The 21,446-nt window shown below is 42.7% G+C and overlaps 2 gene segments (V, D, J or C); both read right to left on the reverse strand.

The window, feature by feature from the left end:
* Positions 1 to 8,897: 8,897 nt before the first annotated feature.
* Positions 8,898 to 9,506, reverse strand: LOC125937785 (Ig kappa chain V region 3381-like). The segment is given in 2 exon segments: positions 8,898 to 9,220; positions 9,443 to 9,506. Coding segments are annotated over 2 exon segments (372 nt in total).
* A 6,131-nt stretch (positions 9,507 to 15,637) lies between these two features.
* On the reverse strand, positions 15,638 to 16,206 carry LOC125937425 (immunoglobulin kappa variable 1-12-like). The segment is given in 2 exon segments: positions 15,638 to 15,984; positions 16,109 to 16,206. Coding segments are annotated over 2 exon segments (372 nt in total).
* Positions 16,207 to 21,446: the final 5,240 nt, after the last annotated feature.

Here is a 21,446-nt window from a genome sequence, read left to right on the forward strand (position 1 = left end):
AATCCACTAGTTAAAAGATTATTACCCTTTTATTTTATTCCATTTTGAGGTTTTTTTTTTTTTTTTGGTTTCTTAGACCTGGTCATTTCTTATGATGCTCAACGAAACAATTTTGGGTCTTGCTCCTGGCCTCTGATGGTACCAATACTTGTGTTTCTATTGCTAAGTAACAGGCTGCCGTCCTAAAAATTCCAAATCTCTTCATGAATCTCACCAGTGAAAGAAAGATAAGCAGCTGAATAAAAAAAAGTAACAAAGAAACATAGCGTGGTCTCTACTGAAAATCATAAAGCTAGTTCCCTTGGACTATTTTTAAATGTATGAAATTAAAAGCTGTTTTTATACACTATTATTGGTTGCATTGTGTCCCCTCAAAAATTATGTTGAAGTTTTAGCCCCTTACTACTTCAGAATGTGACGTTATTTGGGAAAAAAAAGCATTGCAGATAGAATTAATTTGGATGTGGTCATACTATAGTACGTTGGGACCTCAGTGAATATGATCGGTGGCAGAGGAGAGGAAGAGCCTTTCCTCTGCTCAAGATTCTTCTAGCTGGACTAAGAAATTTACGTGACACAGATTTACAAGGGAAAAACACAGTAAGCACAAAAATGGGGAAAAGCAGGGGAAAACTTTTGTTACGTGTGCACAGAGGCCCAATAATGAAACTGAGGCCCTAAGAAAGGCCTAAGAAAAAAAGACAGACAGTTTTCATACTCCTTAGACAAAGAAACAACAAATCTATAAGGAATTGACAGGACAAAGAAAAGTGAACTTTGAGAACTTTGATTAGTAAGGAATTCTAAACAAGATTTGGGCAGTGGTAGTAACTTAGGAAAAAGTAACAAAGGTTGTTTATACAGCCCTCTCAGTTAGAAATTTCCTGTATCTGATGATAAGGAGTCTCCTGGTCCAGGGAGGATACATTTCACATGAGATATTTATTTCCTGCTTTCAGGGAAACAGAAGAGGGTCTAGGTGTCCTTCTTACATAGGCTGTCCTTCAAATAACTTACCTAAAATAATCAATATGCCTAAGTGGCACATTTTGGGTGGCCTACACTTAGTCCCTACTGTTGCCTTATAAGAAAAGGAGGAGAGGGGCACCTGGGTGGCTCAGCCAGTTAAGCATCAGACTCTTGATTTCGGCTCAGGTCATGATCCCATGGTTGTGAGATTGAGCCCTGAGTTGGGTTCTGTGCTGATAGCATGAAGCCTGCTTGGGATTCTCTTTCTCCTTCTCTTTCTGCCCCTCCTCTGCTCGCATGCACCCTTTCTCCCTCAAAATAAATAAATAAACCTAAAAAAAAAAAAAAGGAGGAGAAGAAGGTAACAAAAAGGCACAGAGATACAGAGAGAAGAGACCATGTGAAGACAGAGATAGAGGTTGGATTTTTGCTGCCCCAAATCAGGGAATGCCTGGGGCCACCAGGGCTGTGAAGAAGCAAGGGAAGATCAGCTTCTACAGGTTTCAGAGATGGCAGGGTCTGGCCAGCACCTTCATTTCAGACTTGAAGCCTCTAGGCCTGTGAGAGAGTACATTTCTGTTGTTTGAAGTCACCAAGTATGTGATACTTTGTCATGGCAACCCTAGGAAAAGATGTGCCCACGATCCAGTATGAAAACATAGATTAGGGGGAAATGAGTGGTAGTGAGAATCTTATCTTGTTTGCTTTTATTACAGGTCCAATTTTCAGAAACTCCTTTTTACAAAAGTCTTTAAGATGTATGAATTAGGGAATAATGTTATTTCTGTGAAATTAGCATAAAACCTTTAAAGTTCTCCAAATTCTTTGTTTCTTTCAGTTCTATTGAACTAGAAATGACATCCAGCCACTGTATAAGCTTTAGGTATACAGCATGATGACTTGACTTATGTATAGTGTGAAATGATCACCACAGTAAGTCTAGTTAACTCCATCATCTCATAGAGACGCAAATAAACAAACAAACAAAAAAAAAGCCACAAAAAACAAAAACAAAAACAAAGAAAAACATGTTTCTTTCCTTATGATGAAAACTTTTAGAAATTACTGTTCTAGCAACTTTTAAAAAATATTTTTATTTTTTGAGAGAGAGAGGGAAGGAGAGAGAGCAAGCCAGGGAAGGACAGAGAGAGAGAGAGAGAGAGAGAGAGAGAGGGAGAGAATCCCAAGCAGGCTCCATGCTGTCAGTGCAGAGCCCAACAGGGGGCTCGAACTCACAAACCGTGAGATCATGACCTGACCCAAAACCAAGAGTCAGATGCTTAACCGACTGGGCCACCTAGGTGCCCCTCTTTATTTTTAGTGTTTATTTATTTATTTTGAGAGAGAGAGAGAGAGAGAGAGAGTGCCTGCACATCAGTGGGGGAGGGACAGAGAGAGGGAGAGAGAGAATCCCAAGCAGGTTCCATGCTGTCAGCCCAGAGCCAACTCAGGTCTCTATCTCACAATCCTGAGATCGTGACCTGAGCTGAAATCAAGAGTCGGACACTTGACTGACTGAGCTACCCAGGTGTCCCAGTCTTAGCAACTTTCAAATATGCCATATAGTGACTATAACTAAGGTTATCATGTTGTACATTATATCCCCACAATTTATTTACCTTATTACTGGAAGCTCAAAATGATTAAAGACTTAACTATAAGACCTAAAACCATAAACTCCTAGGGGGAAGAAAAAAACAGAGAAAAGCTCCTTGACATGGTTCTTGGAATGAGTTTTTGGACATGATACCTAAAGCACAAACAACATAATAAAAAATAAGCAAGCAAGACCACATTAAACAAAGGCTTCTCCGTAGCAAAAGAAATGATTCACAAAATGAAAAGGCAACCTACAGAACAGGAGAACATATATCTGATCAGGGGTTAATCCAAAACATATAAAGAACTCATACAACTAAGTAGCAGAAAAACACAAATAATCTAATTTTAAAATGGGCAAAGAACCTGAGCAGACGTTTTTCTCAAAGACACACAAATGGCCAACACGATACATGAAAGATACATGAAAAGGCGTTCAATATCACTAATCACCCGGGAAATGCAAATCAAAACCACAACCAGATATGATCCCAGGCTTATTAAAAGGGCTGTCATCAAAAGACAAGAGATAACTAATCCTGGCAAAGATGTGGAGAAGAAGAAGTCCTTGTGCATGATTGATGGGATTGCAAATTGGTGTAGCCACTATGGAAAACAGTGTGGAGGATCCTCAAAAATATAAAAATAGAACTACCCTTATGACCCAGCTATTCCACTTCTAGGTATATATTGGGAGGAAATAAAAGCAGTATGTCAATAAGATATCTGCACCCCCATGTTCACTGCAGCATTATTTACAATAGCCCAGATGTGGAAACAACCTAAGTGTCCATTGATGGACTGATGGATAAAGAAAATGTGATGTATATGTACAATGGAATATTATTCAGCCATTAAAAAAGAGGAAGTCCCGGGGCATCTGGGTGGCTCAGTTGGTTAAGTGAGTTGGTTAAGTGTCCAGCGTCGGCTCAGGTCATGATCTCGCAGTTGACGAGCTCAAGCCCCACGTTGGGCTCTGGGTTAACAGTTCAGAGCCTGGAGCCTGCTTCTGAGTCTGTCTCCCTCTCTCTCTGCCCCTCCCCTGCTCACGCTCTGTCTCTCTCAAAAATGAATAAACGTTTAAAAAAAAAAAGGAGGGAGTCCTGCCATTTGTGACAACATGAATTGACCTTGAGGACATTACGCTAAGTGAAATAAATCAGACAGAGAAAGACAAATAGTGTGTGTTCTCACTTATGAGTGGATTCTAAAACAAAGAAGGAAACAAAAACAAAAATAAACTTAAAAAAAAAAAAAAAGAGAGATCAGATTTGTGGTTGCTAGAGGCAGGGATTAGGGGGTAAGAGAATTTGATGAAGGTGGTCAAGAGATCCAAACTTCCAGTCATAAAGATCTCCAATTCGTATTGGTTGTTTCATGTCATAATCTGTTATCCTAAAATGTAAAATATAAAATACAAAATGTAAAATATTTTTAGATTATCTCTTGCTGGGGGAATGGCTAGGAAATGTTCCTGTACTATTTGTAGACAGAAAGTTCGAGAGTCCTAAATCTAAAAAAGAATGTCTGTCTCTTGCAGACTAACCATGTGTCCTGTGGCCCGGACAACAAAACCAACCAGCGGCCAACACCAGTCCCTTCACAGCACCTGGAAACGATAAGAGCATGTGCAGGCTGAAAGAACAAGGAACATGAAATCCAGCTGAGCATCCGCCTCTGGGAATCTCTCTAATCCTGACCATCGTTGCTGAACGATGAAAGCAGTGTCTCTGCTTTCAATGCTGTTGGTTTCAGGTCCCTAAGGCTGGAAGCCGGTGTGTGGCTGTGTGACGTGGGGAGACGGTCTCGTTGGGGTCTGAGTCTGATATCCTGCAGTCACCCTTTAGAGGATGGAGTGATACTGTGATCCTCATACACATTCTGTGCGCTGTGTCCTCTAGCCTTTGTCATGCCAAACAGCCAAGCCCATGCTGCTCTGGATGAGATTAGAGACACGGAGACCTGTTCGCGTCCTGGATCCAAGGGAATTTTCCTCTTTCTGCTTAAAGGGGAGAGTTTGCCCTTGAGTGAGGTCAACCCCCCCAGCAGGGGAGCTCCCCCAGCGGCAGATGGTCTGGAGTGGATTGCTGAGCCCCGAGTCACCTGTGACCCAAGCTGATCACTTTGGACAGATAATTGCACATTGTTACCCACCAAAGGTAAAATCCGTGAGAAGGCATGCTGGGTACAGGGAGCTCTGGGAAGGCTCCATGAATGTGTTTATGCTCAGAGTGCTCATGTTCTCTCAAAACACTGGAAGAAACGTATATCTACGTGCCTGATTTTTCTGGATCATCAAGACTTTATTATCCATCTGCCTTATAGGAGTCTATTTTTTTGGGAAAAGAAACCGTAAGAATTCTTTAGAAATACACCACTGATCCATAAGAATAAGGGGAAAAATCGTGTGCCAGAGATGACGGCTTTTGGTCTGTAAGTGTGAAACCCTCTGCCGATCCCAGCTCACCCAGAGACTAACTGAACAGAGTAAGACAATAATCTGCCCACTTGTTTCCCCGAACTCTCACCACGGGGCGGGCAGCTGCCTGACCCAGAGAGGGGAGGTTTGTGGGCAGAGCTATGGGAGGAGTTTGTAGAGTTTGCAGGCTGTAATAAACTCTGGCATCCTCGGCCTCCGCTCTGTAAGGGTGTGAAATCTGTCCCTGACCTGCTTCCAGTGAACCTGTCGGGGACCCAAGAGGAAACCCTATAGATCAGGCACCCTGGAGACTGGCCTGGCTTCTGCAGGAACCAACTTAAACAGGTATATTGGTTACTGTGCAGGAGGCTCTGACTGGCCCTGCAGGAGATTGAGGCCGGCTGTCCAGGGGTGACCGGCAGGGACAGAGGGGTCTGCGTCATCACAATATCCCCACTGGATCCTAAAGTAAGAAGAGAGAAATGCAAGGTTATGTACAAACGTTATGAGTCATTTTTAGAACTTTGCTTTTGTTACCTATTTCAGGCTAAACCATTTTTAAAGTTTTGATTAAAACCCCTAAAATATCCAATCTCAAAAAGAACCCGAGATTTGCAGCATACAAAGGGGCCTCTTCAAAAGAGAGTGTAAGTCACCTGTGCCATCCCTCTCCTTCTGTGTTACAGTCTTCATCAGAACACAGGTCCTTGTTTCTTCTGGAATTTTCCTCAGGCTCATGAATGTAAACATCACATGACCCATCCTAGGGAGCAAGATGTATGCATCTAACATGTCGATAAATCCACCTGATACGCACCTCTGTCCCCAGAATTCACCGTCCCAACCCCTGTTCCTTTGTCATCAGCCCTCTGTCCTTGCCAGAGATCCAGAGCATCAGCTGCCCCAGGAACTGAGCAGGGAGTGTCCTTTTGAGAAACTGAACTGATGAGTCCTGATAAGTCAAAGCAAAACGAGAGCTGACCTTTTATCTCAGACTTGGAAGGGAAGCGCCTTCCTAGAGAACAGCGTGCACATCCCCTGTGGGTGCAGCAGTGTGGAGAGAACCAGAAGGGGTTGGGAGGCTCTCCTGTGAGCCAAGTAAGATAAAATGTCTCCGTAGTTCGAGGAAAATCAATCGAGATAAACTCTGTGGTGCCTCAGGGGTAAAGGCACACAGTTCAGTGTCCCCTTCTATTTTCTCAACCAGTTTTCTGGTCGTTCAGAACTTTCTGAGTCATATTTATATTTTAACGGGGTTGAGTTTCCACAAATATTGAGTGATTTTTGCTTTTTTCTTTATGTTTGTTTGAAAGGCTCTGGGTTTGTCCTTTTTCATTTTGATTGAGATGAAACATGTACAGAAAAAAAGGGCAAACATTTTCAGGGCACCAATGACTAAGGTTTACATGTAGGTCACCAACTGGATGAAAATACTGAAGATTTCAAATCCTCCAGAAACCTCATTCATGCACTTTCCCAGCCAGTAACTACTCCCAACACGGTAGCTATCATTCTGACTCTCCCACGGTAGTCTGGGTTTTCCTGCCCTTGAATTTTCCTATCAACTGAAGTAAGCATTCTTCTGTTTTCTAGCTCATTTCTAGTCTCTTTGGTTTCAATGAGTTTTTTTTTTTTTTCAGACCTTGGTTCTTTTTTCAAGCTGCTGTGCAAGAAAGGTTTTTGTAAAAGAAATTATATTCACATTAAATGACAAATGATTCTGAGGTGGCCATTTGCCACACAATGGAGTGGATGATACGCTGTTTTTCTTTTCCAATAAATAACGAGGAGCAATTGGACGTGGAAATGCGATTAAATGGACAGTAGAAATAAAAACCTTGTCCCACCTTACATCTGGCAAAACTATGAACTCCTGGAGCATTATCATCTACACGTGAGAGCTAAAATAATGAAGCTTCTAGAACAAAGCACAGGAGGATATCTTTAGGCTCTAAAAGTAAGGCAAATATTTATTAAATGGAGCACACACATACACATGCAAAATTAAGGGAGAAAAAGACTGATAAATTAGACCTCATCAAGATTAGAAACTTACTTTCAAATATATCATTAAGAGAGTTAACGGACATTCTTAAAAATGGGGGAAGGTTTCCCAGTGCATATTTTTGGTAAAAGATCCATTTTCAGAATATGTAACAATATATATATATATTTATATATATATATTTATATATAAATATATATTTATATTTATATATAAATATATATTTATAAATATATATTTATATATATAGTGTTTTGAACAGATATTTCCCCAGATATCCAAATAACTAATGACAAACATATGAGAAGTTACTCAACATCATTAATCATCAAGCAAATGTACGTTTTAACCACAATACCACCTAAAGATCTACCAATATGATTATAGTAAAAAGTATGACTACACCAAGTATTGCAAAGATTACAGCAATTGGGACTTTCATTCACAGCTGCTGGAGCATAGACAGCAACTGGCAGCCGAGCTCACGCAACGCCCTGCTTGCAATTCTGAGGAATGTACCCAAGGGAAGTGAGTGCGTGAGTTCACAAAAGACGTTTCAAAAATGTTCCTAAAATCTTTATCAACAACAGTCTCAAATCTAGAAGGACACATATGTTTAAAGCAAATCGTGATGCGTTCACATGCTAGAAAACTTTTCCGCAGCAAAAGGGGACAGATTATGGCCATACCAACCACAAAAGCGAAGTTCAAAAACATGTTGCCAAAGAAAGCCAGCTGCCAAAAAGTACACAGTGCGTGATTTTATTTATGTGAAGTTTAAGACCAGAGGAAAGAGAACAGTGGTGGCGGTTGGGGGTTGGGCGGGCGTGCTGGGGATGGAGTCTGGAAAAGACGGAAGGAGCACGAGGAGGTCTTTGGGATGCTGGAAACACGGGTCTCTGGACTGGGTAGCAGTTAGAGGAGGATATGCACATGTTTATCTTTATCCAGGTGTATACTTTGAATTCACCTGATATATAGTTAGTTCACTTTACTGCACTTAATATTATCTACTTTTTATTTCTTTTAATGTTTTATTTATTTATTTTGAGTGAGACAGAGCAAGCAGGGGAAGGGCAGACAGCGAGGGAGACATAGATCCCAAGCAGGCTCTGTGCTGCCAGCAGAGAGCCCGACTTGAGGCTTAAATCCATGAACTGTGAGATCGTGACCTGAGCTGAAGTCAGACGCTTAACTGACAGAGGCAGCCAGATGCCCATAATATTACCTACTTTTTAAATGAATGAATGAATTACTGAGTAGGACTTACGGAGTCTGAAAATTAGAATTTTTTCCCTTTCTTCTTCCCTACAAGCACTGGTATTTTGAGCAACCTGAGCTCCGAGAACCTCTGATTTCTCATCTCTAGAGGATTATTGTGCGACTGATTACTCGAGAAGGGTAAGGCCTTAGTGCATCGTTGAACGCATAGCAGATCTTCAAGACTTCGGCAAATGTCAATGGGCGGACTAGTTACTGTCGCTGTTTACTGTCAGTTGTATTCCTGCTTTATTACTGTTGTTATTGTTAAACGTATTAGGAGTATTGTCCTGGTTATGGGCTCCTTTTTCAGCCTAGTTCTCTGTCTCAAAGTAAAACAAAACAAAACCTCTCGGAGAGTTTCTCAGAGAAGAGATTCAAAGACCATGCTGTAGATAAATTCTTTTGCAAGCCTGACCCAGAAGCCTCCTTGATAAAATTCAATGAATTCATTGTTTTATGTTGGTCCAAAGGAAAACTCTGGAAGGACAAAGTCCCTTGCAGGCCATCACCCTTGAGCCCCGCAAGCCCTTCCCCAGAGCACGCCCTGCCCCGACCAACAGACCGCAGGGCACAGTGCAGCTGCTGGAACCCCGACCACCTGACAACCGTCGCCGCAGGAGCAGCCCAGCCCGGGAGGAGGGTTTATGCTCGGGGCTGCAGCACCGTGGGAGGAAGCGCATAATCGTGCTGGCAGTAATAAACGGCGGTGTCATCAGCCTCGACTGTGCTGATTTTGAGGATGAATTCTGTGCCAGACTGAATCCCAGAGAAGCGGTCTGAGACTCCAGACTCTAGGTTATCGGCATCATAGATGATAAGCTTGGGAGGCTGGCCTGGTTTCTGCTGATACCAGCTTAAGTAATCACTAACGCTCTCGTTGGCCCTGCAGATGATGGACACGCTGTCTCTCAGGGACACAGAGAGATGGGTGGGAGACTGAGTCAACTCAGCGGTCCCGCCGGCAGCTGGCAAGGAAACAAAACACAAAGTCACGGTTGTTTACGAGATCCCACTCCATTCCCTCTCAGAAGGTTCTGGCGTCCTGGTCTCCTAAGCTGAGAGCACCTGGGTCTCCGCGGGGAGAGGAGATCCCGGGTCAGAGATCCACGGAGCCCTGGGGAGACCCCCCAGTCAGGAGGAGAGAACGGCCACCATCTCGGGGATGTCCCCTGCGCCGCCCTCCTCACCTGGGAGGCAGGCCAGCAGAAGGCAGAGGAGCTGGGTCAGGACCCCCATGTTCAATCCAGGGCCTGCCTCAGGTTCTTTTTTTGCCCCGACTCACTGAGCAGCCTATTTATGGGGATCCTGAAGAGCAGAAATGTGGATTCTCTGGGGGAAACATGCAAATCAGTGAGGGGTTGGGCGGGTCTGGCTGCAGCCGCAGAACCAGGGCCCCTGTAGGGCCCAGTGCCAACTGGGGGTTCTCATCGGACGCAGGATTCACATCCAGTCCCAGAGGAGCTCTTCCAGCGTGTTTGTAAGAAGAAAGCATCTCTAATTTTTCTGGCCCCTATTTGTCCTCATGGCTCTAAATTTTGTAATTAGATTAGAGGCTACACCTTCTAAAATCAAGAAAATAAAAGAATTGGATGACCCTCTAAGTCTTAAATTTTTGTATGAAAATGTACTTTTTTTCCTATAGAATTCCATGAGTTCTCATTTTTTAGGGATGGGTGTGAAATATCAGCTCTATCTTGGTATGCTACTTATAGAACAAATATTGGTGAGATATGGACAACAGGAGAGCATATGTTCATAGATCAAATCCATGCAATGGCTCTTAAGGTACTATGCAGTAGAGAAGGCTCATACATTATTGGATTCTATTTCCATGGTTTTATTCTTTATTTTAGAGGTTAATGTCTTTTGGTTAAAATTTTTTTCTATTTTTACTGTTTCTCATTCTCATCAGTTTTTGCTCACCAAATTATCATGCCTTAGAGCACCAATAACTTCTCTTTTGCTCTGACGCAGTCCTAATGTGATCTTTAATATTTAATAGCACCCACTTTTTGCTCTTACAAATAAACCAGTTTGTATGAAAAGTTATATGATAGCCTTCTATTCTGATTCTTTTTATTCCTAGTTTACTAAGACATTTCTTAATTAAAAATTGGTAATGAGGGGCGCCTGGGTGGCTCAGTTGGTTAAGCGTCCGACTTCGGCTCAGGTCATGATCTCGCAGTTTGTGGGTTCAAGCCCCACGTCAGGCTCTGTGCTGACAGCTCAGAGCCTGGAGCCTGCTTCAGATTCTGTCTCCCTCTCTTTCTTCCCTTCCCCTGCTTGCGCTCTTTCTTTGTCTTTCAAAAATAAATAAAACGCTAAAAAAATTTTTTTAATATAAAAACTAAAAATTAGTAATGAATTGTTAAATTTCATCAAACATTTTATAACTATTATCAGTGTGATCAGACATGTGTATTTGTATATTTTTAAACATATATTTAATTTTCCATTTCATTGATCTCATTATTATTTCCTTTCTTCTTTGTATCTATTATTCGTATGGTAGATATTTTTTTCTTAATGTCAGTCAGCTTTTCTGCCCATAGGCATGTATTGTAAATACGTTTTCTGTGTGGTTTGATACTGAAGCTTGATGATCAATTCTTTTGAGTGTATTTGCTCTGTTTACTAAAAGCTTTTTTTGATGTCTTGAGTGTCCATTATTATATTAGAGAACTCTCTTCTGGGATCATGTCATTTCTTTCCTTCCTTCTTTTTTGTGTGTTTTGTTTTGGTTTGATTTTTGGTAATAGTTTCCCAATGCCAGACACATAGTGATCCATTGATAAATACTTGAGAATGAACAAATGAATTAATCAATTTTTTAATCTTATTCTGTATGAAAGTAGTGAGTGTGTGTGTGTGTGTGTGTGTGTGTGTGTGGTTATGGGAAATTTGCTTTTGTGAGAATTTAGTCAAATTTAGTACATTTTTCATTTGGAAGGGGTTCAATAACCATTAAACACATAATTATATCTGGAAAAAATAAACGTGTATTTATAGTTATATCACCATATATATACATGTATAATAGTCACATAACATAAATACATGTATATTTAATTATGCACTGCCTAGAATATAACTAATATGTATATATACATTTGTATGTATATAGATACACATATATGCATATTTGCCATAAATAAGGTTTTTAACTTTTATTAAAAACTTAGGTTTTTAACTTTTATTCAAATATTATTTTGTTTTAATTTCTTCCTAGTGTCATTACGAATGGATTGCTAAACACTCACACTGAAGGTGCCAATTTTAAAAAATGCATCTACGCATAGGGGCACTTGTACCCCAATGTTTATAGCAGCTTTCTCAACAATAGCCAAATTATGGAAAGAGCTGAAATGTCCATCAACTGATGAATGGATAAAGAAATTGTGGCTTATATACACAATGGAGTACTACGTGGCAATGAGAAAGAATGAAATATGGCCCTCTGTAGCAACGTGGATGGAACTGGAGAGCGTTATGCTAAGTGAAATAAGCCATACAGAGAAAGACAGATACCATATGGTTTCATTCTTGTGTGGATCCTGAGAAACTTTACAGAAACCCATGCGGGAGAGTAAGGAAAAAAAAAAAAAAGGTTAGAGTGGGAGGGAGCCAAAGCATAAGAGACTGTTAAAAACTGAGAACAAACTGAGGGTTGATGGGGGGTGGGAGGGAGGGGAGGGTGGGTGATGGGTATTGAAGAAGGCACCTTTTGGGATGAGCACCGGGTGTTGTATGGAAACCAATTTGACAATAAATTTCATATATTGAAAAAATAAATAAATAAAAAATAAAAAATGCATCTACATAAATGTGCAGGTGTATAAATACTGTATTTGTCAGCTTTTGCACAATAACGATTGTTAACAAACCCCTCACAACCCAATGGCAGACAATACTAAGCATTAATTTTCATATTCACAAATGTTCGTATTAACAATAGTGTGGATGATCCAGGCAGGGCTCAGCTGGGTGGTTCTACTATATGTCACTGAGATGCTTTCTATCCTATGGAGAGCGCTTCATCTGGGACCAGGACGGGAAGGTAGTGACTACTCTGGGTAAAACACTCTAATGGCAAGCTTCAGGAGTGAACAAAATCTCCAAATCAAGCTGCACAAAGGAATTTAAGTCGATTTATCTCCAATACTGGTGCATAACATTTATATTCTCTTGCCTTTGTAATTCCTCAAGTTTCTAACAACTTTAATCCATTAAGTTTTCAGAGTATTCCTCAAAAAAGTCAAAAGTAGAACCCTACTATCTAATAATTGCACTACCGGGTATTTACCCCCAAAACCCCAAAAACAGTAATTCAAAAAGATGCATGTACCTCTATGTTTACAGCAGCATTATTTACAATAGCCAACTTATGGAAGCAGCCCAAGTGTCTTTTGGCTGATAAATGGTTAAGAAAGATGTGAGATATATATATATATATATATATATATATATATATATATATATAAAGGAATATTATTAAGCCATAAAGAAGAACGAAGTCTTGCCATTTGCAATGACATGAATGGAGATAAGAGAGTATAATGCTAAGTGAAATAAGTCAGTCGGAGGAAGACAAATACCATATGATCTCACTCATATATGGAATTTAACATACAAAATAAATGAGTAAAGAAGAAAAAAGAAAGAGAGAGCCAAACCAAGAAACAGACTCTTAACTATAGACGACAAACTGGTGGCCACCAGAGGGAAGGCGGGTTGGGGGATGGGCAAAATAGGTGATGGGGAGTAAGGAGTGCACTTGTGAGGAGCACTGGGTGATGGGTGCAACTGGTGAATCACCTTATGCTAACTATACTGGAAATAAAATTAAAGTAAGTAAAAGCAAAGTGTTTGATCATGCCATTGACAGATAAATATGTGTTTTAGGCTCTACCATCGTAAAAATGTTTTCAAGTCTAGTTTTCTGTTAATTGGAAAATAGAGCTGAGTGTGGTTTCAACGTACAGCTGTAAGTAGAAATTGTCTTCAATGGCTTCAGTGGAAAAAAAAAATTCTTTAAGCTGAAGCAAACAGTCTCTAAAACAGCTTCTTACACCTTCTATAGATCACCTGGTAACTTGTTAAAATGCAGGTTTCCGTCTCGAGGTCTCAGGTGACCTGCAATTTTGTATTTATAAGAAGTTCTCAGTGATACAGATGATGACGATGATGATGATGAAGGCTTCTGGGGAAATATTGAGGAGCAAGTTATTTTCATGATAAGGACAAAGAATGCTTCATTAATGTTTAGTGTTTTGTCTGTGTGTCAAAAACGTTTTCCATTTATTTGCCAAACGTTTGCTATATGTGTAATTTATATACATATATGTGTATATATAATGAATGTAATTTCCTCATTTTCTGTTTACCATATAACTCAATAAAGTTTCATGCTATGATCTCAGATGTACCTCTAATACCTGGGAGAACATTCAAGTGTATTCTGGGTCTATCCTCCAGCCGGAAGAGCTCTGACAGCTGGGAATTAGCAACCATCCTGGGCTGCCTGCTGTCAGCCACCCATCACTTCTGGAAACACATCTCCCCCTTTTTTTTCTCCATAGCTCCATGTAGAGGTAGGTGCTCAACAAGGCACCCTCACTGAGATTTGGAGTTCAGAAGAGGAGGATTTGATGCTATCCGTCAGCACCTGCCGGCAGAGTTGACAAGGTCAGGGCTGGAGAACCACCTGGGGAGGAGCTGCAGAGGCTAGAGCATCAGCACATCTACCCCGGGGCTTCCCAGACAGGCTTGAGGACCACACATATGGTTAAGCAGCCTGTACCTTCAGCCTTCAGTGGTGATGTGTTCTGGTTTCTCGGGGGGAGCACCAGGCACTCTCTCGAATCTCGTATTTTCTCTTCTGCCTACCCTACTCCCAGTCCATTAAAAAAAACAACAACTGTAGTTAAACTCTAATTCCCTGTATTACAACAATTCCTAACAAGAAACCGCAAGAGAAAATTTTGCAAAGGATCTCTCTGATAAAGAACTGTTACCAAAATATGCAAAGAGCTCTTTAAATTCAACAAGAAGAAAACAAACAATGGGATTAAAACATGGGGCAAAGACCTTCATGGGTACCTCCCCAAACAAGGTATACAGATGACAAATAAGCGTATGAGAAGATACTTCATATTTCTCATGTCTGCAGAGAAATGCAAATTCAGGCAACGATGAGATGCACACCTCTTGGGATGGCCCAAATCAGGAACACTGACAACATCCAATGCTGACACCGATGTGAGCAGCAGGAAGCCTCATTCATTGGTGACAGGAATGCACAATGGCACAGCTCCTTTGGAAGACAGTCTGGCAGTTTCTCACAAAACGAAACCCCCTCTTACCATATCGTCCAGCAGCTGTGTTTCTTAGTATTTACTCAAAAGCATTGAAAATGATGTCCACACAAGACCTGCACACAGATGTTTATACTCACCTTATTCATAATTGCCAAAAACTGGGGGGGGGGGGGGGGGGGGGGGGGAACAAAACAGATGTCTTTCAGTAAGTGAATGAATAAGCAAACTGTGGCACATCCAGACAATAGAATAATATTCAAAACTAAAAAGAAATGAACTCACAAGCCATGAAAAGAGATGGAGGAATCTTAAATGCATATTACAAAGTGAAAGAAGCCCATATGAAAAGATTACGTGCTATATGATTCCATCTATATGACATTCTGAAAAAGGGGAAGCTGTGAAGACGGTAGAAAGATCTGTGGTTGCCAGGGGCTAGGGTGGGGATGGCGGGATAATAGGTGGAGCATAGAGGAATCTGGGGGGCAAGGATACTATTTCATACGATGCGAAAATGGAGGCTAATGTTATTATGAATTTGTCCAAACCCACAGAGTGCACAACCCCAAGAGTAAATGCCAATGTAAACTATGGACTTTGGGTGATAATGATGTGTCCACGTAGGCTCATCGACGATAACAAATGCACTACTCTGGTGGGGGATGTTGACAGTAGGGGAGGCTGTGCATGTGCATGTGTGTGAGCAGGGAACATTCGGGAGATCTCTTTACTTTCTGCTAAATTTTGCTGTGAACACAGAATTTCTTTGCAACTTAAAGTCAATCAAAAAAATTCCTGCTTGGAAATCTAGAGTGGCTTCTCTTCTGCTGTGTGAACCCTGATGGATGCCATTGCCCACATCTCCGTCTGGATTACATCAGAAGAGACATTGTCGTGTCTGTGCCGCTGGACTGAGGAGGGGGAAGGGCAGTCAGGGGCGCGAGGTGCCTCCCTGCCCTTCTCCCAAACCTCCCAGTGACCCCCCCCCCCCCCAGAGTGGGACTGCATCTGACAAACTCTCTGAGCAGATGCAGGCACAGGAGGAGCCGCGGGGGCAGCCTGGCCTCTCACATCTGCGTCCCTGGTGGTTTATGTTCTGGTCTGTAACACTGTGCGAGGGAAATTGTTACTTTGCTGGCAGTAGTAAGTGGCAGCGTCTTCAGGCTCCAGGCTGCTGATGGTGAGGGTGAAATCTGTCCCAGACCCACTGCCGCTGAACCGCGAGGGGACCCCAGTTTGCAACGTGGATGCACGATAGATCAGAAGCTTAGGAACTTTCCCCGGTTTCTGCTGATACCAGGCTAACCACGTGTTAATGCTCTGACTCGCCCGGCAGGTGATGGTGACTCTGCCTCCTGGAGATGCAGACAGCGAGGATGGAGACTGGGTCATCTGGATTTCGCAGCTGGCTCCTGAGATGGGGCACAGAGAAACAAAGACCCACATGATGAATCGTGTCATAAGAGGACGCGGCTGGCGGGCCAGGCAGTACGGGGCGCGCTGGCTGAGTAATTTCCCAGTGTTCTCCTTCCTTACCTGGGAGCCAGAGCAGCAGGAGGCCCAGGAGCTGAGCGGGGGCCTTCATGTCCGTGCTGTGTCCTGACCGGGACTGGGTCCTGCACAGGGTGTGACGGGCCCATTAATCAGCGTTCAGGGAAGTGGGCTGTGCCCTAGGAACATGCAAATGAGCGGGGGATAGAGCATAACTGGGCACAGCCACAGGGCTGGGTTATCTCAAAAATGGTACAGGTGCAATAAAACCCCCAGTGTCCAGGTTCCACCAGAGCAGCATAAATTTGCCTCCAGAGCAGGTGTTTCTCCCTGGAGGGCCAAAGGGCAGAATCCGTCTGCTGTCCTGTGACTGTAGAGTCCTCTGTGTCTCTTTAAGACTCGTAACACATTTTTCTTACTGTCTCTCTAAGACTGCATCTGTCAGATATTACACAATCCCAGACACTCTAAGAACTTGTACAGGCCCCTTTTATTTGGTGCCTGCGGATGTTATTTAGGCCACGGAGATTCTTCTTTGCTCTAACGTCCTGATATTCTTGGCACAAGAAACTACCATCCAGCCACGCGATGTGGGAGAAGAGGAATAAAGAAGTGTGGGTGTCATGGTGTGTAAGTGCCCAGGTATTGAGCATCTGCCGTTGCTGACGTGTCATCTCCAGCTAAGCCGTGTGTCCTCATCCATTCTGAGTGCTCTGTCCCACCAGGCAGCACAAGTGAAAAGCTGCCTAAGTGTGAAAAAAAACTTCTACTACCAGGTGGGGCAGCCAGAAGTTGTTGCCTATGTAAGTGTATTTATTCTAGAAATTAAGAATTAATAGGATTCTGAGAAATTATCACGAGATAAATATTGTTGTAATCCTCTTTGCTCTGTCAGGGCTGGGCTTAGCTGCAGGACTGGCTTTTTACAATTGCAGCACCCCGGTGCGGTGTCCCCCAGGAGTCCCAGGCCAGACCAGGGCAGCACAAGTTTGTCTGCAGAGAACATGTCTATCCCCGAGGGCCAGGGGACAGAATCAGTCTACTAACCTGTGACGAGAGTATTTGCTTTGCTGTCTTCGGGTTCTGTGACCCGCTTTTCCTGTTACCTCTCCATCTAAGACTTGGTCTGCTGAGTGGGACAAAAGCCCAGAAATCCAAAGAAATTCTACAAGGTCTTTACATTTGGTGCTTACATATTTTTTAGGAAAGAGAGTCCTCCTCTTTGCTCTGATTCCCTGATTTCCTTGGAGTGATAAATTATCAGCATAGAGAGAGAACCTAGGATGTCTACAGATTGTTCCACTCAATATTCAAGAGTGTATTGATCAACACATGCATGTCAAGAACCTGCTGAGGCTGGAGGAAAAACTGCCTGAAAGTGTTACGGAGCGGTGGGTGGAGCCTGGGTGGCTTGGTAGGTTAAGCGTCTGACTCTTGATTTCAGCTCAGGTCATGGTGTCACAGTTCGTGGCTTCGAGCCCCGCGTCAGGCTCTGTGCTGACAGTGTGGAGACTGCCTGGGATTCTCTCTCCCCTCTCTCTCAACCCTCCACCAATTACATTTTCTCTCTCACTCTCTCTCTCTGTCAACAATAAATAAATAAACATAAAAAGATATTACAGGGAAAATTTGTCAGAGCTCACACAGGGCCAGAAAGAGTTATTGTGCGCACCAGTGAGAGTAGGAAACCTCATGATCACAGGGCATCCAGCTGAGTACTCAGGAAGTACTGTCTTGGTAGTGGGGCAAATTACCCCTGGACAAAATGTTCTTCCGGTCCCGCTGAACAAAACTTAAAAGCAAGACCCAAGTCTGTCAGACAGATGTAAGCCACAAGATTTGATATTTCAGCAAAAAAGATTAGCAACCTTAGCATTAGAAATTGTCTAAGATGTACTATTATGAAAAAAAAATACTTGAAAAAAACATGAACAGAGAGAGCATCGGCGAACTGTGCGACACCTTCAAGCAGTCTGTTACATGAATAATTCGAGTCTTGAGAAGAGAAGGTGAGGAAGGAAGTATAAGAACCATTTTGAAAAAGTATTGGCAAATCTTTTTTTTCAATTTTAAGAAATCATTATCAGGGCTGGCATGATTAAAAATCCAGAATTAGCTTGAAACCATGTATTTGGTGGTTGAATACAGAAGTGCAAGGCAGATCCACCGAACTTCCTCCACGGTCCTGGTTGCGGAGAAGTTTCTAGAAGTTGAGTGGTCTGGGGAATGTCAAAAAAATTGCCTCCAAGATGAAAGCACATTTTCAGAGGTGCCTGACTGGCTCAGTTGGAAGAGCATGTGACTTGATCTCGGGGTCGTGAGTTCGAGCCCCGTGTTGGGTGTAGAGATTACTTAAAAAAAAATAAATAGACTTAAAAAATAAAACATATTTTCAGTAACTAAGAAACAGATTCCACGGCACGAAGTCCTCTTTAGATTTGAAGCCAATATATACTCATTTATTTAGAAAACTGTAAGGTTGCCTGTTTTGAGTGAGACCCAGAAAGGAAGGGCACTCTGCAGTGAGGGCTTCGGGCAGAGGACTTTATGACCCAGCAGCGCAGTGACGCTTAAAGTGCCTGTGGCAGACGGGGAGAGAGCATTTGGAGGCTTCAGAGAGCCCCAACAGGAGAAGCACAGTATGGACCTCGAGGGTATTAGAATAGTGCTCTTATCTCTTCACAGATAACAATTCCCTTTTTTTTTTTAAAAAAATTTTTTTTTTCCAACGTTTTTTATTTATTTTTTGGGACAGAGAGAGACAGAGCATGAATGGGGGAGGGGCAGAGAGAGAGGGAGACACAGAATCGGAAACAGGCTCCAGGCTCCGAGCCATCAGCCCAGAGCCTGACGCGGGGCTCGAACTCACGGACCGCGAGATCGTGACCTGGCTGAAGTCGGACGCTCAACCGACTGCGCCACCCAGGCGCCCCAACAATTCCCTTTTTGAGATGGGCTCCTGGCTTGCTGTTAAGCCCTGGTAGAGACGACACGTTGTATATAGATCCTGCAGTAGCCACGTGACCTGAGTTGTCCTTACGAATTGAGTGGTAACCTACCAACAAGCCGTAATGTATGCACGCAGTATCCTGTCATCAGGTAGAAGTGGGATATACAGGCTAGGTAGGCCTTGAGGCAGTCCCCAGGGCTGGTGAGTTCTTCAAGCTCCCATGGGACCTACACTTGCGGAATTGCTCCCCTTCTTTCATTCTAATCCTTACGTGGCTTCTCTTTAGACAGGTGACCATAGAAAATAATAATAATTCAGGCCCAGTATACACTGAATTTTTATGCAGTCCGGTTTTATGCAAGATGTGCCTAAATTCAGATCAAATGTAGAGTTTTGTAGCCTTGCAGACTACTTTAAGAACAGTTGGGGGAAAGCATGCAGGAAGAGCTTCATCTAGTGGGCAGAACTCAGAGTTGGCTTCTCCAGTCCGCTTTACCTCTCGTAGAGGTGAACTGAAGCAGAGTCTTCGCTCACTCAGAAGCAGTGATTAAAAGTGTGGTCACATGGTCAGAAGATTGGATAAAACAAGCCTGGGAGGTTGGTGACGAGAAGCTCCAAAGTAGAGTTTTATGAATGGATCTCTGGACCAGGCACTTGCTGTAAGGGTATTTGTGTCCTACGCAAGTGCTCGTGACAACACATGCCCTGCACGGGGAGCTCTCAGTTATCAGGCAGATGAGATGACCAACTCGGAGGGGGTCGGTTAGCCTGTTATGCAGATACCCCAGCGTTTATTCGTTGAGCTCGGGCATTAAGTGGCCATGGCGGCAAGGATGGAGGTGATGCACGGGCTCCGCTACATGGAATTCCCCTTACCAAGAATTAAATGGGTTTTCGGTTCCAGGTAATTGCCCAGCAAGACAAAGGAAGAGATCAGTACTGATTCCTGAACTCCCACTGTGGCTTCAGGGCCTGGGGGGGTACTAGCTAGGCACTTGATGGCTCTATCGCCTTCTCTTTCCTTACTTTTTAAAGAAGGTGTATTTGTGGTAAATTCATTCTTCAAATGACTTAAGGTAAAAGTGATTGTGGCTAAACTGGAAAACAAATAAGCATCCCCTTCTGGGGAAGAAGGAGAACATGTCTGGAGTTTGCCTGGGATCGCTGCATCGTATCAGGTAGACGCACAATGCCATTGGACTTTAATTGGAAACATAAACATGGGCAGACAAGTGTTTTGGATGTTGGAGTACAAAGAAGTGGACCAGATTGCTTATGTGTCTGCTTAGCATCACTGCTTTGCCCTTCTACATTCTCATGGACACCACTTTCCAGAATCCCTTTCTCCTTGGCCCCAGATTTTGTTTGGTTAATAAAAGGTGCTTGTATAAGATCTAAAAACTGGAATAGCGCAGGAAACCCTTACCCTCCTACCGGTGTTGTGGGCCAAAGTGTGTGCAGCCCACAGATGAGCTTCCTGTAATTCTTGAGGTTTATCATGGCTTCTGAGATCTCTCGGGACTCGTCTTCTTTGAGCTGCTACTGAAATTATTCGTAGCAGATTTTCCATGATTCCGGAATCGCTTGATTTGAGGAACTCTGGAAGCGGCTTCCTTGACCTTTGCCCCTCAGACTGCCCAGTGAGTAACCCTACAACACCCAGGACTAAAACCAACCTACTTGGAAATTCTATGTGTGCATTTGTTTTCCCAGGAAAATTCCAACTCCATCTCTCTTTTGCTGTTCATATCATTAGTACAGATTTTGTATCTTTGAAATAAGTTCTCTTATTTAAAGTCTTATGATGCCCTTTAATTGCTTCCTTCATCCTGTCACTTTCCTCCTAATGATGGCAGGCATTCAAGGCACAAAGTGGTTTTTTCTTATTCTTTTTTTTTTATTTTTTTAAATGTTTTTATTTATTTTTGAGACAGAGAGAGGCAGAGCATGAGCAGGGGAGGGGCAGAGAGAGAGGGAGACACAGAATCCGAAGCAAGCTCCAGGCTCTGAGCTGTCAGCACAGAGCCCGACGCGGGGCTTGAACTCACGGACTGTGAGATCATGACCTGAGCCGAAGCCGGACGCTTGACCGACTGAGCCACCCAGGCGCCCCTTTCTTATTCTAGTCCTACAGGAAAAAAAGGAGTCCTTGACTCCCATGCTTATCTGCTGTTACTTGGAAATCCTTGTGCAAATTTATAACGTATAACATTCTTAATTTAAAAATATAGTCTGTATGTTTAATAAACATATAACACATGCTTTTGGTTTAATAGGAATGAACTGGTTCAAAAATTCACATAAAAATTAATTGATGCATCTAAGGTACAATTTCTAATTACAAACTTAGCAAAATTGTGCATAAAATTGGATACGTAAATTATAAAATCTCACAATTCAAGTTGTTCTGAGAGGCTCTAAACATCCAAAATA

Source organism: Panthera uncia (assembly GCF_023721935.1).
Source record: "Panthera uncia isolate 11264 chromosome A3 unlocalized genomic scaffold, Puncia_PCG_1.0 HiC_scaffold_12, whole genome shotgun sequence".
Taxonomy (NCBI): Eukaryota; Metazoa; Chordata; class Mammalia; order Carnivora; family Felidae; genus Panthera; species Panthera uncia.